The sequence below is a fragment of the Rhinolophus sinicus genome, linkage group LG06 (genome assembly GCF_036562045.2).
Source record: "Rhinolophus sinicus isolate RSC01 linkage group LG06, ASM3656204v1, whole genome shotgun sequence".
In the NCBI taxonomy this organism is placed as follows: domain Eukaryota; kingdom Metazoa; phylum Chordata; class Mammalia; order Chiroptera; family Rhinolophidae; genus Rhinolophus; species Rhinolophus sinicus.
The window spans coordinates 96,603,914-96,620,862 of NC_133756.1; the positions used below are offsets into that span (position 1 = coordinate 96,603,914).

The 16,949-nt window shown below is 38.5% G+C and overlaps 1 protein-coding gene across 13 annotated transcripts in view; it reads right to left on the minus strand.

Moving 5' to 3' along the window:
* Positions 1 to 4,245: 4,245 nt before the first annotated feature.
* The window catches only part of YAP1 (Yes1 associated transcriptional regulator), a 103,679-nt gene continuing 90,975 nt past the window's right edge, over positions 4,246 to 16,949 (minus strand). For 12 of the 13 annotated variants that reach the window (XM_019712695.2, XM_019712697.2, XM_019712691.2 and 9 more), the window contains 3 exons: positions 13,266 to 13,396; positions 9,468 to 9,580; positions 4,246 to 7,949 (listed from right to left, as the gene is read on the minus strand). In XM_019712695.2, the coding sequence (XP_019568254.1) occupies positions 7,711 to 7,949; positions 9,468 to 9,580; positions 13,266 to 13,396 (483 nt within the window). In that variant the 3' untranslated portion in view covers positions 4,246 to 7,710. Of the gene's footprint in view, positions 7,950 to 9,462; positions 9,581 to 13,265; positions 13,397 to 16,949 lie in introns of those variants that run through there. The other variant, XM_074335558.1, reaches the window with a different exon arrangement.

The following is a 16,949-nucleotide window of genomic DNA, read 5'->3' on the forward strand; positions in this document are numbered from 1 at the left end:
TCTTATCTAGGACAGTACCCACCTTACTGTTTTTTTTCCAGGAATGAATGAGTTAATCCATGGACAGTACTTGGGAAAGTGCCTAGCACATAGTGAGTGCTCAGTACATATCAACTGTTATCTGGTCCTGGCCTGCTGACTATACTAAACTCCCCAAGGACAGGGATTTGTGTGTTTTATTACAGTGTTTCCCCAAAAATAAGACCTAGCCAGACAATCAGCTCTAATGTGTCTTTTGGAGCAAAAATTAATATAAGACCTGGTCTTATATTACTATATTATATTACTATAAGACTGGGTCTTATATAATAAATATAATAATATAGTACCAGGTGTGCATACTAATTAGAGCAAGGCACAGCTTTGAAATGCCCTGAGTAGACCTACTCAACTGTAAGGATGAATCTGAATTATTCAATAACAATAGAAGTTTCTAAACAAGATGATACTGAGAAAGATCATGGACATATTAAAAAACAACATTGCTTTTAAAGAATAACAGTTTCCCAGTTATTTTTATAATATTTTGCTTTGGTCCTAACCAGTGTCAGAGATTGTGTAAATTATAGTATTTTCACTTTACCCTTGATGGAAGAAGTCTCAGTTCTTCAAGTCACACAGTAAGTGATGGCAGTGGGACATCAACTTGACCGTATAATGGGCCTTTGAAATTTGCCGTAACGAGGAGGCTACAACAATGAAACTATTGGAAATGTTCAGGCCTTGAGAATTATGCTTTAATGGCTTTGGGATTGGGCCTACAGTTATTTTTTTTAGTTCAAATCAGTGTTAAATTTCCTAAGCAATATTCCCAATTTGGCCAGGGCTTGCCACTCCATTCCAGATCAACTATGTGCCCTGAAAGGGGAGTCCTGAGCTAGTTAACACACATATGCCTGGTGAGTCATGAGCTATTTTTTTATTGGACAGTTCATGGGCTCATGCTGTTCTTCTGCAAACCCTAACTGCAGAATTTCACAGAAATTCCTTTGGCCTCGAATGAACTACATTGTTGTTCATGGTTTGGATGGTAAAAGGCAACTAAATGGTAAGTCTACATTCTCCTCTGGCCAGTCCCATTGAGACTATTTCATAGGGATCGAGACTTCCTGGTGTGCAGAGAAAACCATTCAGCAAACAGCCTTTTCCATAAGAGATTGTACACGTGTTTTTGCACAGTGTGACTTCAAGCTACTCCTGGTCTGGCTGCTCATGAATATGCCTTTTTATATTTCTCATAAAAACTAAGGTCTTCATTCATGATTATCCCAGAGATTGGAGTCTTACACCATTGTTATATTCTGACCCATCAGTTAGAGCCTGCTGGTCTACAACCAGAGATGCCTCTGTTGAACCCTTGCTGAGGATATGCTTAGCTTTTAATCAACAAAAAGAGGTACTTAAAAACCATTTGCTACAAGGTTCACTTAAAGAAAACTGATCTTCAGCCAAGTTTCTTAGTCCATCCATCACTATGTTGGCTTAGAGTAGCACTGAAACGCAGCAGTGCTTTTTTCCCTCAGATTCTTCCCTTAAGCCGCAGCTTTGAAAATATGATTTCTCTTTCAATCGGCTCGACAGGGCATCATTTTAATCTTGTGTAAATCCACTATCACTCAATAACTTGATTTGTAATTGAACAAATGGCCTTAAAAGGAACTGAGATGTGGTTTCTAATAACATCCCACTATGAAAATTACACCCAAAAAGGTGATGTTTAACTAATAGATTTTCTTATAAATTCTGTGAAGGTCATGGAAACTTGTCTCCTTCTAAAATATACTTGGGACAAGACATGAAGAAATATGGGTAAAGGTGTGTCATAACCCTAACAAATTAGTTAGCAGTTTTAAATACTCGTACACTAAGGTTATCTTCCTGGTTTAGATCCTATTTTCTTATTGTTCCTTAGTGAGAGGTTCCTTTTACTAAGAATCAAGCCCTGTGCACACACTTACTTTGAGTACAAAACAACATTGATTTCACAAAGCTACAGTAACCCTAGTTTTTAAGTTTTATATTAAAAAAAAAAAATTCTAAGAACCAGGTTAGCTGTTTAGGAATTTTATAGAAGTAGACTCTTTGCTCAGTATCTTTAAACACTGCTTTGGGGCTGGCCAGGTGGCTCGTTGGAGCACCGTGCTCCTAACGCCGAGGTCACCAGTTGGAGTCCCACATGCGCCAGTGAGCTGCACCCTCTACAGCTAAGATTGTGAACAATAGCTCTCCCTGGAACTGGGCTGCCATGAGCAGCTGGAGGTTGGGGTGGGCTGCCGTGTGCTGCCGTGAGCGGCATGGCCAGGGCGAGAGCTGCTGTGAGCAGCCGACCAACGACTGACTGCCTCAGCTGGGGGGTGCGGGGGGCGCAAGGCTCATAATACCAGCATGGACCAGGGAACTGTGTCCCACACAACTAGACTGAGAAACAATGGCTTCAATGGGGGAGACGGAAGAAAGGGGGGAAAATACTGCTTTGAACTAGGTCAGCTAGTTCAGGTATTTTGTTTTCTGTTAAAATTCGGCAGCTTTAAAAATGCAGAGTACCTTTCAATATCATCTTGTTTTGCTAGTGTCTTGATTCTGCAACTGTTTTTATTTATGGTAGCATTACGCCTAACCAGTTTAAGGCTGTGTTTATGGTTAGGAAATTACCAATTTTACTTATACCAGAGCTTTTTGTATCCAGGTAATATGGCAAAAAATATTCTATTATGTGGTTTGGAAAAACCGTAGTACTAAATATCACAGGATTCTCATCTGATTTCTAATTCAGCAATAAAATTTTAATTGAAAGACTATTTTGTCAAGTTTTTCATGGTTACTAACATAAAGTGACTACATGACAACACTTGAAAGTGGCATAGGGATGACATGGCATATATGCTGCCAGAGATGTGGCTGATTCCAGCAGCACGAGTACATATGAAACCCTGGAGTCCAAGGGAGAGCAACACATGAATTTACCCATAACTACCAAATAAAGCCCGATTTTCAATATAATTGAATATAAACCTGATATAATTTATGGTTGCCCGGACTAGGGATGGTCTGCCATTACAGAAGGTAAGAAAATGTGATGTGGTCTCAGGCTGCTCTGCTTTTGCAGCCTCGGCTGACAAAATGGAAACCAGTGGGGGTAACTAAACATAACTCACTGGCCTACTGACAACTCCTGCAGTTACTACCTAAGTTTCCTTTATTACTATTGTTCTCTCTCTCTCTGGAAAACCATTTGTCTGTTTATTCCTGCTGGGCGATTCATGTACTGAGCTATTTTACCTTAGTTTTGGGTCTGTCTTTCTAAGAAAAACATTATGTAAATGACTCAATATCAGGTCCTAAGTAACACTACTACCCTCCTCAAATACTTAGAATGCCCGTCCCTTGTGCTCTCTAGAGGCTATCCTTCCCAAATCCAAATTAGTATCTTCTTCTGAGTACTCTGCTGACTCAGACTAACTCAGTTACCTAAATGCTGTACACGTCTGGTTCACAGGATCAGAATGAAGGTAGCTGGACCTCAAGGCATCCAACATAAGGTGACCTGCCTACAGACACAGGTAGAGTTTTGAGCTAAGGCAGACAACTACTACATTTTGCACAACATAAGGGAAATGATCAATTTCAAGCTCCATAATATTAGTGTTCTGCTATTGTAAAGAAATGATACATAACAAAATATGGAAAGTTTTCATATTTGCCTCTCCAAAACTAATGTGTCAGTAATTGAAGATATTATATACACAAACACAGAAATAAATCATTTTCAAAGACAATCAAGTCTACTAATTATTCAAAGTTCATAACCTATCACTTAAATTTGTGAATGTTTTTATTTATAAAACAATAACTAATAATTTTCACTAATATAAGTGTTATATTTTCGAGACCATGAGACAATGTTTTGGAGAAATAAAACCAAAGGCTATTTTGAAAGACTGTCAAGTTCTTCTGTTTTTTTTCTGTGCTGTTACATGTAGTAAAGTCAGTTAAGAATGAAGGAGACAATTCTGCTTACACATTATCATCAATGGGGATGGTCTATATGAGGAGTACAGAACACAAAGTTCAAAGAATTATATCCGTATTTCAAAACTTCCAAATGGCAAACTAACCTTAAATTTCACCTACCAGTTACCACTGTAATCACCTTTTATTTCCTTTTATCACTAGTACTTGTTCTAGTGGAAGTCCATTAAGAAGCCAAAAAAGTTTTAAATATATTAATCGTTAAAAACAACAAAGAAGAGTTTAAAGAAAGAATATATTTGAACCACATAAACAAACAAAAAGGTATTACATAAGAAAAAATAATGTAACAATTTATGTAAGTACCTAACATATGAGCATGCTCTTACATCTAAAACAAAAATAAAAAGGTAACATTGGTACTATATATATATTTGACAAGTGTGCATTAAAGAATTCTCTAATATAAAACATTTAAAACGTGGAGAATAACTTTTTCAAGATACAGAAAACAATTGTTAAGATAGGCACACCCACAATTCTTATAAAAACATGCGGAAGATAAAATTGATCTGAGCACTCATTTCTCAGACGTGTAAAAGCTATGAAATTGTTAATCACTGGATATTGCCTCCCACTTTTGTACTGTTTGGGTTTCAACACTGATTGGTATGAATTATGAATTACACAATTAATTACTGTTATTTTTCAGTGTTTCTGCCAAGATCCCATATAGAATGCATCTATTTAATATGAATACTTAAAACAGCAACATTATTTGTTTATAAAAGTCATTTACTTTGTACTTTTATTTTAAAAAAGGCACTATATTTAGAAAATAGTTATTACAGCAAATAGTGCTTTCAAAAATCTCAAACTAAATCAATGTGTTCCATCAACCATAAGTAGATCTTAGAAGCCCTAACTGAAAAGAACACAAATGTAAAAAGCTGATACATTTAAAGATTATAAAATTGGTTTATTGTAAAAGTAATTCAAGAATACCCAGTTAAACTCTTACCCCAATGCTACCCAATACAACCAAGAAGCAGTTAAACACTTTTACATTAGGAACACGGACATAAAACAAGAAAGACCACGTTGAGGCTGTGATTCAAACTCAGAAAGAGAAAGAACTCTTCGGTCTCCTTCAGGTCAGTACAGAGGGTATGATAAGATCAAAGCACCGAGTCTGTCAGGTACCACAGTGCTCCTACAATATTGAGGTATAACTGGGCAAATTAAAGTCGAGGGGAAATAAAGAACTCCATATTCTTATTTTGTGGGTGTATGTAAGTGATTGAAATTTTAGGAACAACTGCCTTTAATGACAGCAAGATGCAAGGTATATCTTTACTGAAGAAAAAGAAGGTTATAAAGTTCTCTATCAAAGTCCCACTAAGTCTTCACAACCCCCCACCCCCTTCCCACCCTCTCCCTTACCTAAAGCTACTCTGCTGATATATAAGATACGATCTTAATTTGTGGCTTACTGGCAAATTGTAGGCACTCTTTCCAAGTAGCTTTGATCTTCTGCACATAAAAAAACCCCAACATGCTGCACCATCCATATACGCAATTATGCATTCTAGGTAGAATTTCATTATTGCTCTAAAAAAAAAATATCAATGCATCTGCACAGTGGCCATTTCCCCCCAGACTTAACTCAAGATTTGATCTTCGTGCTGTTTTCTTAATAAAAGCCTTAGAGTCAATTAGTGATCGACCTATGAATCATTATATACAACACAGTGACTGCATTTTTTGAGCACTGAAAATACTTAATATAAAACTTCTTACTTCCAACTTTTGCACTCCTCTGAATTGAAGGGTCAAAAATACTTAGATTTTGTAACCAGAAAAAAACAAAACTATCTTCCCAAGTTGAGGCTTTCCATAGCAGTTTTAGCCAGGAAAAGAGACTTTATGTCTGTTATAAACCCTTGAAAATAAGGGCTTACTCTAGAAACACTGAAAGACCCTTAATCAGAGGTGCTTGCTGGTGCCTCTATAATTCACAACCAACCAACCATTACTTCATAGCTTATACTGAAAAGTTGATTCATGCTCATTTTTTTCCTTTAAAAAATACTCTTTGGAACCATTATTACTCCTGTAGACACATACTCTAGTTATATCTCTTCCTGTAAAAATAAAAGTATAATCATGATTATCTCTATTTCTTTGCTAAATTCAACTACCAATATACATTTATTAATCTGATCACTTTACCAGCTAACCCATGACCTTACAGTATTTTACTGTCCAGGGTCAATTTCAGCATATAGAAGTAGGAGCAAGTCTTACAAGTAAGAACAATGTTGAAGGCAATATTTCAATGTAGTCTTTAATGTGTTCATTACAAATGACAACTAAAGTCCTAGAATTTACTTCCAAAACTAAGGTGAAGGTAAAACTTCCAAAGCTAAGGGAAGGTAAACGACCACATAAAGCTTACTTCTGTCACGTACATTGTGAACCTACTCAGTGACTTCCCATCAAGACTTAAAATTAGTCCAAGGGAGTAACAAGGGGAAATAAAGCCATTTCTTGTTTGCTTCTTTCAAATTCATCAAATAATATTTATTGTGTGCCCAGAGGGCATACAGCACTCCATAACAATAACCTTTTCTAGAACACTAAACTACTGCAAACATCTATAGACTGTCCCAACCAGATTTAATCTACCTGTGAAATATAAACTACTAATCATGGATTCTAAATGCATACATTCAAAGCTACCATTTTAAAATAAATTGGAAAGTAGGGAAACCTACAAAAAAAAATACATTCTGCTATCACACTACCATATAAACATTATAAGTGTGTGTGGGGGTATATATAGAGAGAGCAGATAATCAAGATTTAAATAAGATGGTAAAAAAAAAAATAAATCAGGAAATGTAGATTTTACCAAAGGAACTACAATAACGGTCCCAAACTACAACTATAAACAGATTCACTACTATGGTAATTTGCCTCATTTCTGGAAAAAAATACCCCAACCAACCAAAACAAAACAAACCCACAATAAAACCCACCAAAACCTATACTAGAGTATGTGGCAATAATTAATATATTTCTATGGAAATTGTCTCATGCCTTATAAGCTCCTAAAATAAAATCAAGGTCACTATGTGACTAATGATATAGCACTAGGAGGAAAAAAAAAAAACACGGAAAGTAAAATAGTCTTCAGCCTTGGTTTCAGCTATCTCTTCAAATCAGCATTAAGTACTTAATATCAGATACAACATTTTTGGCTTGTCAGACCAGTAAGTCATGTTTTTCTACCGGCCAAAGGCAGCTGAAGAAACAATTGCTTAAACAAACTAAATGCTGTGACATGAAGCATTTGACTTCCAAGTCTATTTAGTTAAACTGATCGGTGAACATCTAACTGGGCAAAAGGAATGGCATCCATCATCCAAACAGGCTCACTTCCCCCAGCCCCCAAAACAAACAGTAGTTATAATAGCAAAAGAAACAAAAAGTTTTTTTTTTGTTTGTTTTTTGTTTTTTGATTCTTTAGGGCCAACTATGAAAGAGGTCAGCAATATATTAACAGCAGCAATGGACAAGGAAGAGCAAAATAGTGGATGAAAGAATCTTGCTGGACGTTTGTTCATCTTTTTCTGTATTAGCCAGAAGATTGCAACTGGCTTATTTGGAAATTTCTGGTATGTGTGTCTTATCTCCTTAGATCCTTCACAGATTTAGAATTCAGTCTACCTGAGGGCTCTATAACCATGTAAGAAAGCTTTCTTTATCTAGTTTGGTGGCAGCCAAAACAGACTCCATGTCATTAAGGATGTCAGAACTCAAAGCTTCCTGCAGACTTGGCATCAACTCCTCTCCTTCTATGTTCATTCCATCGCCCTCCAGTGTTCCAAGGTCCACATTTGTCCCAGGAATGGCTTCAAGGTAGTCTGGGAAACGATTCTGCTGTGAGGGTAGGGTGCTTTGGTTGATAGTATCACCTAGTTGGAACAGAGAGAGAATAGGTCTGTTTTGAAAAGCTAACATCAGAGCTGTATCGTGTGAGAGCATACAGACATGCACTGAGAAAGAAGAGCACTCCTAACTGACCTCCTGAACCGATGCCCCGTTTCTTTTACAGCAAACAACCCCCAACGACACAAAAACACTGCCAAGTTTACTTCTGCTTCAACATTTATTCAGATATTGAACCAACAACTCGATTGCTTATGACTAGCGTTGAACACTAAAGGCGGGTAATGAAAAAATAATTCCCTGAAAACATGAACACAGCAAGGGAGATGGAGCAAGTATAACACGTAACAGCACATGACATGACTCTCTTCCTGATGTGTACCACCAAAATAAAATCATAAAACAAAATATAAAAATGAACGAACAGTGTAATCCCATCTTTCCTTTAAGAACACCTTGGGAAACACTAAAATAAATGGACTGAATGAAAACTCTATTCCACTCTTGGAGATTCATTCATAGTAGAAAAACAAGCCTCCCAGAAGTGCCTGAATAAGTACATCTTCCTGGGTTTGCTCTAGGTTTTTCCAGTTGACCTGGCCGCAAACCCTTTTTTGCATACACCAACATTAACTTTCCTTAGAGCTTCAATGGAACATGCTTTCAGAAAAACTAATATAATAAACAATTAAGTGCTACAGGGGTTTGGACAAGAGAGAAATAGGGGATAGAGGAATAAGGAAAAGAGATGGGTTTGAAGTGACTCCTAACGATGCTTTAAGATTTAGACAAGCAGAGACATGGGCGAGGGGTGATTCTAGAAAGCATAAAAGCCATGAGGTGCATGAGCATAGGCACAAAAGACTTGCCAAACACTTTCAGAAGTTGTCAGCTAAAGAACTAGCTAGCGGGAGAACTGGGTCATTTTCCTGCCAGTTCATGCTCTCTGATAGTTGCCAAGTCCAGGGCAATCTGTGGTTACCAGGTTAGCCACGGGAAAAATAGGTCCTTAATTACCCCGGTGAGGCCGGTATTTCCTAGCTCCTGCAAGACCCCTGTAACTATTCTAACAATCAAGTAGGTGAACCCTACCACCTAGCCTTTCCAATGTGTTTTCCTGAGCCCCATAACACCTAAGTTGGACCAAAAAACCCTCATAGAAAAGAGGGAAGCAAACACTGAATTACATATAGAAATCTCTCTCCAAAATTAAGAATACAAATCTGTACAATTATAATAGAAAAATCTAATAGGGTCCTCAACCGCCTTGCCAACTAATTCAGTATTTTAAATGCTAAAATAAGTCATGCCATCAGTTTTGTTCAAGTAGAGCTAAGATTCCATGACATTTAGAAAACTGAGAAAAGACTTAAGTTACAAACTGCCATACAGAAACAAAGCGGGATCGATTTGAATTGAAGTTTACAGGATTTTAATGGCTTTCTTCTGAATAACCTTTGCTCGCCACAGCTTATTAGATCTGGTGATAAAATGACTACACCTGACTGAAAGTCAGACTCCTAAGAGGAATGAAGAGTACTAACCTGTATCCATTTCATCAACACTGTTCAAGAAGTCATCTGGGGTTCGAGGGACACTGTAGCTGCTCATGCTTAGTCCACTGTCTGTACTCTCATCTCGAGAGTGATAGGTGCCACTACAAAGAATGAGAGTTAAAGACCGATAAAAAAATGAAGAAGAAAAAATTCAAGGTAAAAATAAACACCTGCTGAGTATTAACGTGATTCTCAAAGAGGATTAGTAAAAATCCTTGCCCTGCAACGTCTGAAACAAGCACCCTCTTTCAGGGCCCATACACAGCCCTTAGGCTGTGAAGCGAGAGAGACAAGGTAATCCTAATTGAAGTTGGCAACTCTAAGGGGCCAAGATCTCTCCTGGGCTTGATGGCTCTAGGGCAAAAAAGATATACTCAGTTTTCCTAGCCAACAGAAAATTCTCTGTACAGGTATTCTCTCTGTAATACCATTTTGAATTCCGGGGGATCCACATAGCTCACTTGTTTCAAGGTCTCAATTCCCAAGTGATGGTGGCACAGGCACAGCGCGAAACACAAATACTAGGTAGGTGGTGAGACAGGTCTGCACTAGACTCATGTTAAATTCCTAGCTCTTATGCAGAGAGTTTAAGCCAGGGAAAAAATCAACCCAAAATAAAGAACCAGAATTCTTTTTTGGACTGGGCCAAAAAAGATGATTCACTGCCGATATGATAAGAACTCCCATAGCTTGATCTTCTTGATTCTGTTTAGGGAGAAAAAACCCAAACACCTCAGCATAAGACAGTCCTTAGAGTTTTAGAGTTCCAATTGAAGGAAGGATTAGTTAAAAAACAAACAAACAAAAACCTACAAGGTACACACCTTGAGAAAAACAGGAAAACATGAGCCAAGACAGATTTTTACTTTAGGTTAAATGAAGTTTCCCAGATTTACACACAAGTATTGTGAATATCTTCAGAACATTACTTGCAGAAATAGGACACTTTCCTAAGCTACCGTGTTTCCTCGAAAATAAGACCTAGCCGGACAGTCAGCTCTAATGCGTCTTTTGGAGCAAAAATTCATATAATTCAATAAATTCATAGTCTTATTTTACTATGATATAAGACCCGGTCTTAAATAATGTAATGTAAGACCGGGTCTTATATGAATTTTTTCTCCAAAAGACGCACTAGAGCTGACTGTTCGGCTAGGTCTTATTTTCGAGGAAACACGGTAGTAGCGCTGTGGATACCAGCTGGCCCTGACTCTAAAATCTAGGGTTCTACTAATTCTAGAAAATCTTATGGCAAAGTGTGAAATAAAGGCAATTGTTGTCCAAGGGTCTGTGACCATGATGTGAACTTGAACTTTCCTTGCAGTTTGGACATTTAAGTAGCTGTTTAGATTACACAAAAGTTAAAAAAATGAAAAAACTACTAAGCTTTATAAACAAGCCTTAACAGTTGTTCAAGGTTGAAAGCTCAGTCCCCCAAATTTCTTCTCTACAATTACTTATGGCATTTGCTTGATCCCCCCCCCCCCCGTATATTGCAACTACTGGTTTACTCTAATGCTTCTTGTCAGATTTTGGCAAGATTCAAAAGCCCACACAGACCCAAGAAAACACCAATTTGCCTCTGAGACCATTTGTACACAATGCAGCCACATAGGAGAAGGCTCAGGATGTGGTTTGTTTTTATTTTGCCTGTCCTGCTCCGGGACAAGGCCTGGTCCTAGTCATCACTCCATCCCCACTGCTGAGTGCGGGGCACACACCAAACACTCACTCCGCACTGTTACAGAATGGCTGCATTTCCCCAGTTGTGCAGGGTTCTTGTCCAGCCACAGGGGAGGCACATAGGTCTCCCTGGGGACTGAGTTCACAGAACCATTTCCCTGACCGGGAGGAGCCGCTCCCTGCAGAAGCCGCCGCCTGCAGCCCCGTCATTTGCCCAATACTCCCTGCGCACTGGCTATTACGTGACAGGCACGAGACCAGGCTCTGAAGATAGGGAGGTTCCACACCACCAGCACCACCTACAATTGATGCTTTTTGAGAGGCTCACAACTTCAGGGAGGGAGATGAACAAATACAGTGGTACCTTGGTTTTCGAACGTAATCCGTTCCGGAAGACTGTTCGAGTCCTGAAACGTTTGAAAACAGCCAACAGCTAGGCCTCAGGAGCTTGCACTCAGCGGAAGCCACGTGACATGTTCGACATGTTTGACTTCCGAGGCGTGTTGAAAACCGAAGCATTTACTTCGGGTTTACGGTGTTCGTAAACCGAAATGTTCGTCAACGGAGACGTTTGAAAACCGAGGTACTACTGTACATTAACGAATCACATATAAGGGCTATGTGAGCACAGTGCTTTTGGAACAGAGAGGAGGGAGCTTAAAAATACAGTGGAAAGGTTTCATGGAGGGGCGCGTGGGAGCTGGCCTCGAAGGCTCTTAGGGTAAAAGGAGATGACTGGATGAGGCACCACCACTGAGACTCAACTCCACGGGAAGTCAGGGGAACAAGTGTTTAGAGCTTAAGGAAAAGGTGTGAGAGAGGACACGGAACCGTGCTCTCAGACTAGTAACACTGATGACCTGCCACTCTGTGGTACTTAACAGAAAACAGAATTTCAAACTGGAGCCCAGCTTCCACCAAAAGTTTTAAGGAAGAATCTATCCATTTTATCTAAATAGTCCAATTTTATCCCTAGATCACTATAGGCCTTTAATAAATGGGTACTAGAATTACACTGATCTAAAATTTTCCTTGTAAAACAAACAAAAAAAATGAAATCTATGTAATTTTACTAACAATTGTCACCCCAATAAATTTAATAAAAAAATTAAAAAAAAAAAAAAAGTTCTGTGGCTGTGACCTTTCGTAATTAATCTCGTTTAAGTTCAGAACTATAACCTTGTATAAAAACACTCAATTTTTGGCAGAACTTCAAACTGTGTGTCAGAAGAGTACGTTTTGTTTTTCTTACGATCATGAAATTTTCAATTCAACTGGTGAGAACTGAATACCCACGTACATAATAGCTTTCCTAAACCAAAGTACCTTTAAATACTTTTAAAACTGCGTTGCTTAAAATTTGTTAAAAAACATCAAAAGCATGAAGACCAGAAAGTATTTGTTCCTGCTTTTAAAAAACTGAAACTCTATAAATATTTTACAACCTAGAAGAATAAAGTGTAGTCGAATCTTAATTTTAAAAAGCTTTCTTAGGCAAAGAACATGACCTGTTTCAGCTTGCCATTTTCAACATAGCACTGTATATAAAAACATTGTATAATCTTCCTGAAAGTGGTAACTCACTAAAATGTATCCTCCTTCAGCTATGTTATTTTTAAATACTGCCTGTAAAATTAATGCATTTCTGGAAAGAGGCACAACCTTACATTTTATCTCCTGGAACGACAGCCCTTAAGAACACGAGGCCTCACAGCGCCGCTGTAGTGAAACCTCTCAGGTTGAACACAGGTGGAAAATTCCTTCTAATCATCCTCTGCAGTTCATTTACTTTCATAGAAAGGCATTCATATGTTTCTTCACGATTCTGTAATTTTAAGTAACTGGTAGTCAACAGTAGAGGCCGAAGCAAACATGTGACTTTGAATTAAGTATACCCCTACAAGTCTGAACAGCTCACTTCCTCTCACAGGAGCGGCACTTAATCCTCACGTTTTATTGTCCTTGCCATTTATGGAGAGATTCCTTTACAGCTATGGTTTTTGGCCCACACAGATGTTCAAACAGCTTATTACAAGTACTGAGGAGAATAATCTCAAAGCTAGGATCTTTTTCAGATATTGGCCAGTAGCAACTCTCACCAACCTGTTCAGAAAGGGATCTGAGCTATTGGTCGTCATTGTTCTCAATTCCTGAGACATCCCAGGAGAAGATACTGGATTTTGAGTCCCACCGTCCTGCTCCAGTGTCGGTAATTGGCTCCGGAGAGCTAATTCCTAAAAAAAACAAACACAAATAGAATCAGTCTACTGATTAACAAACTTATTGTTAGGATTAAAGAAAGAAATGCACAGTAGGGTAACCATGTGCATATAAAGTGGACTCACATCTATTTTAAAGTTAGTAAGTTTCCCCATCAGAAAGATCAAGTTCTTTTATCCATTTCAAGTGATATAAAATTATATAAATTGAAAGTTTATCTAGTCTTATTAACCTCAAAACGTATATACTTTATTACTGAATTTCATTTTGTTATTTTCCTTACTTTGGTAGACACTCCCAAATCCTTCCTTTAGGGTAGAATAGCAAGTCTGGTCTTTTAAAAGAGATTTCTTAGAGTTTATTTTCACTCACCATCCCTCATACAGGTTTTGTGTGCTCCACACCAGTAATGAAGAACATTTGATGATTTACTGTAAGGCACCAACTCCCCCCCGTGCCCCGCCCACTGTACTGTTTTACACTTTGCTATCCAGTGTCTCATTTTGACTTCAGGTTTTTCTATCTTGAGCTATCTTCAGGGGCATCCAACAATTTCTCATCAGGATTCTACCTGGAAAATTGAGCACAAGCTGTGGGCCGTTACTACCCTGATGGTTCCAGAAGGCCTGTCTCAACTGGCCTCCAAACATCCCAGGCCTCAGCCTTGTATTTGCCTTTGCCAGGGACCTTATGTTTATCTCGCTCTAGTTAACCCCGTAACACCTATTTACTACTCTGTCCTTTCTTTCACCTTTTCATCTGTTCATTGTTCCCTTCCCCTAAGAATTTCCACTGTGCCTCCCAAGCTCTTATAAACACCATCTCTGCTACAGCATTAGCTTCCTCTGCCTTGACGTTTTTGGTTTGACTCGAAATACGGTTTATCACAAAGGCCACTGCTCTCCCCGCAGGCTTCCTGAGCCAAACCTGCTCCCGGAGGCACACACCCACCATCTCTAGGTCCCTCCTTCCCACCCACAGCCATCACCAGGTGCAAAGGCAGTGCAGATATTCTCTGAGCTCTGCACCATCACTTCTAGGCTATGAATTCTTCCTCATGCAAAAACTACTTCTTTTTATTCAGGTTTATGTCCTCTGGATAGAGCATCCCTTAAAACGGGGTTCCTTAACCAGAGGATTGTGACAGAATGAAGAGGACCTATGAACTTGGATGGAGGGCAAAAAAATTACACCTTTATTTTCTGAAATTTAGCACCATCTTTAATTACAAAATAGGCAACAAGCAGTAGTATTTACTATACCTTTGATTTTTCATCAATAGAAGACATTTTCATATTATATTGTAGTTGTTGCACATATCTTAAAATGCCACATGCTCATTATTATTTCAATGTTACAAGACATGATGCTGTATCTTGTTATTTATACATTACTACATGGGTGGTTCACTCAACCTGACAGCTCCCTGACTTGCTGGATTTCAATGATCTTCATCTCCACCTACCTCAATCATCCATTGGCACAGCCAAGACCTTGTTATTTAAAACCAAACCTACCTCTAAAATCTTTAGTCATGCTTGGGACAACAATCAATGTTTTTTACTTCATTGCAACTGCATCTATCACCCTGGAATTGTCAACATCCATGCACAAAATCTACATAATAATCTATCGTTGAAATCCCTTGATCTCTAAATTGCAATGATACTGACCACTTCACCATTACTCAATCATTAACTCCATTCCTTCGGTCACACCCTGGACCTGGTTTAGAAACTTCTCCCCCACAAACTTTACATGCACTCATTCTACTTTCTGGGACCACAATTTTATTTTCCACCCAGTTCCTGCATGATATCACTCCCAGTCTACCAGCCCTTCAACCTCAGGACTCTAGTTCCTTCTCTACCTTACTATTCCAGTCTATTGGCTCCCTTACCCCCCCCCTCTTTTTTTTTGTATTGAGATATAATTGATATATAACATTATAGTTTCAGTTGTACAACATGATTCAATATTTGCATACCCTGTGAAATAATCAGCACAGTAAGTCTAGTTAGTAGCCATTCCCATATATGGTAACAAATATATTTTTTGTGATGAAGATTTTAAAGATTTATTCTTAGCAACTTTGAAATATGTAATACAGTATTATTAACTACAGTCCCATGCTGTACATTACATCCCATGACTTATTTGCATTTGGAATTTTCTACCTTTGGAACCCCCTTCACACATTTAACCCGCCCTCCTCTCCCTCCCCTCTAGCAACCACCTGTTCAGACAACCTTCTGTTCTCTATCGATAAGCTTGTTTTTTTTTTGTTTTAGATTCCACTTATAAGTGAGATCAAACAGTATTTGGCTTTCTCTGACTTATTTCACTTAGCATAATGTCCTCATGGTCCATCCATGTTGTCACAAATGGCAAGAGTCCATTCTCTTCTATGGCTGCACAGCATATACCACATCTTCTTTACCCATTTATCCATGGATGGACACTGAGGTTGTTTTCATATCATGACTATTGTAAATAATGCTACCATGAACACGGGGGTGCATATATCTTTTTGAGTTAGTGTTTTCATTTTCTTCAGATAAATACCCAGAAGTAGAATTGCTGGATCATATGCTAGTCTTTGGGTGTTTTTTTTTTTTTTTTTTTTTTTTATGTTTTTGAGAAACCTCTATACTATTATCCATAGTGGCTGCACCAATTTATATTCACAACAGTGCACAAGGGTTTCTTTTTCTCCACATCCTTGCCAACACTTGTTATCGCTTGTCTTTTTTAGAATAGCCATTCTAACAAGTGTGAGGTGATATCTCACTGTGGTTTTGATTTGTATTTCCCTGATGATTAGTGATGCTGAGCATCTTCTCATGAACCTGTTGGCCTGTTGGTTTCTTTTTGTTTCCTCCTTGAACTCAGGGCTGATCAGTTGAAATACATGAGAACCTTATACGTTCCTTACATATATGTGATTTTATCTCAAAACAGCAAATTCCAACCCTGGATCAATACTAAAAATGTGCTTGCTTCACATTTATAATGAGACTACTAAGAAATGCTTGAGAAAAATCATACAAACATCCAGACTGTTTTTATAAATTAATGGTCTTTGGCCTTGGTTGGGCCCCTTATTACCATTCACTGACCCTCCCCCTCCTTGGTAGTTTTATTTCTCATGTCCCCATGGTCACTATTCCAAATCTGGCAGTCTCTTAAGCCCCTATTCAGTCAAGTCCATTTCCGTCTCTTTCTCACTTCAGTAAGAACACTGAGGCCACGAGGCCCATGTTTCTGGCTCCTCATGCCATCGCTTCCTGCTCCTCCCAAAGCTATCTTCACTCATGCTCATCTTTGTAACTTTTCTTTCAGGCTCAGAAAAAGGGTCTTCCCCCTTTCTCCTGTTAAACGCCATCACACTCTCCCAGTAGCTTCTGGGGATTCATTTTATTTGTTTCCTGTCTACCCTCTGTCTTTCTCACCTCTCCCCTTCTCAGCTTACAAAGCAGCAAGGGACTTTAACACAATGATAGTGCACTCCCTGCAACTCTGTACTATGACATGTTGTCTCTTGGTACCATGTCTTTCCATATGCTC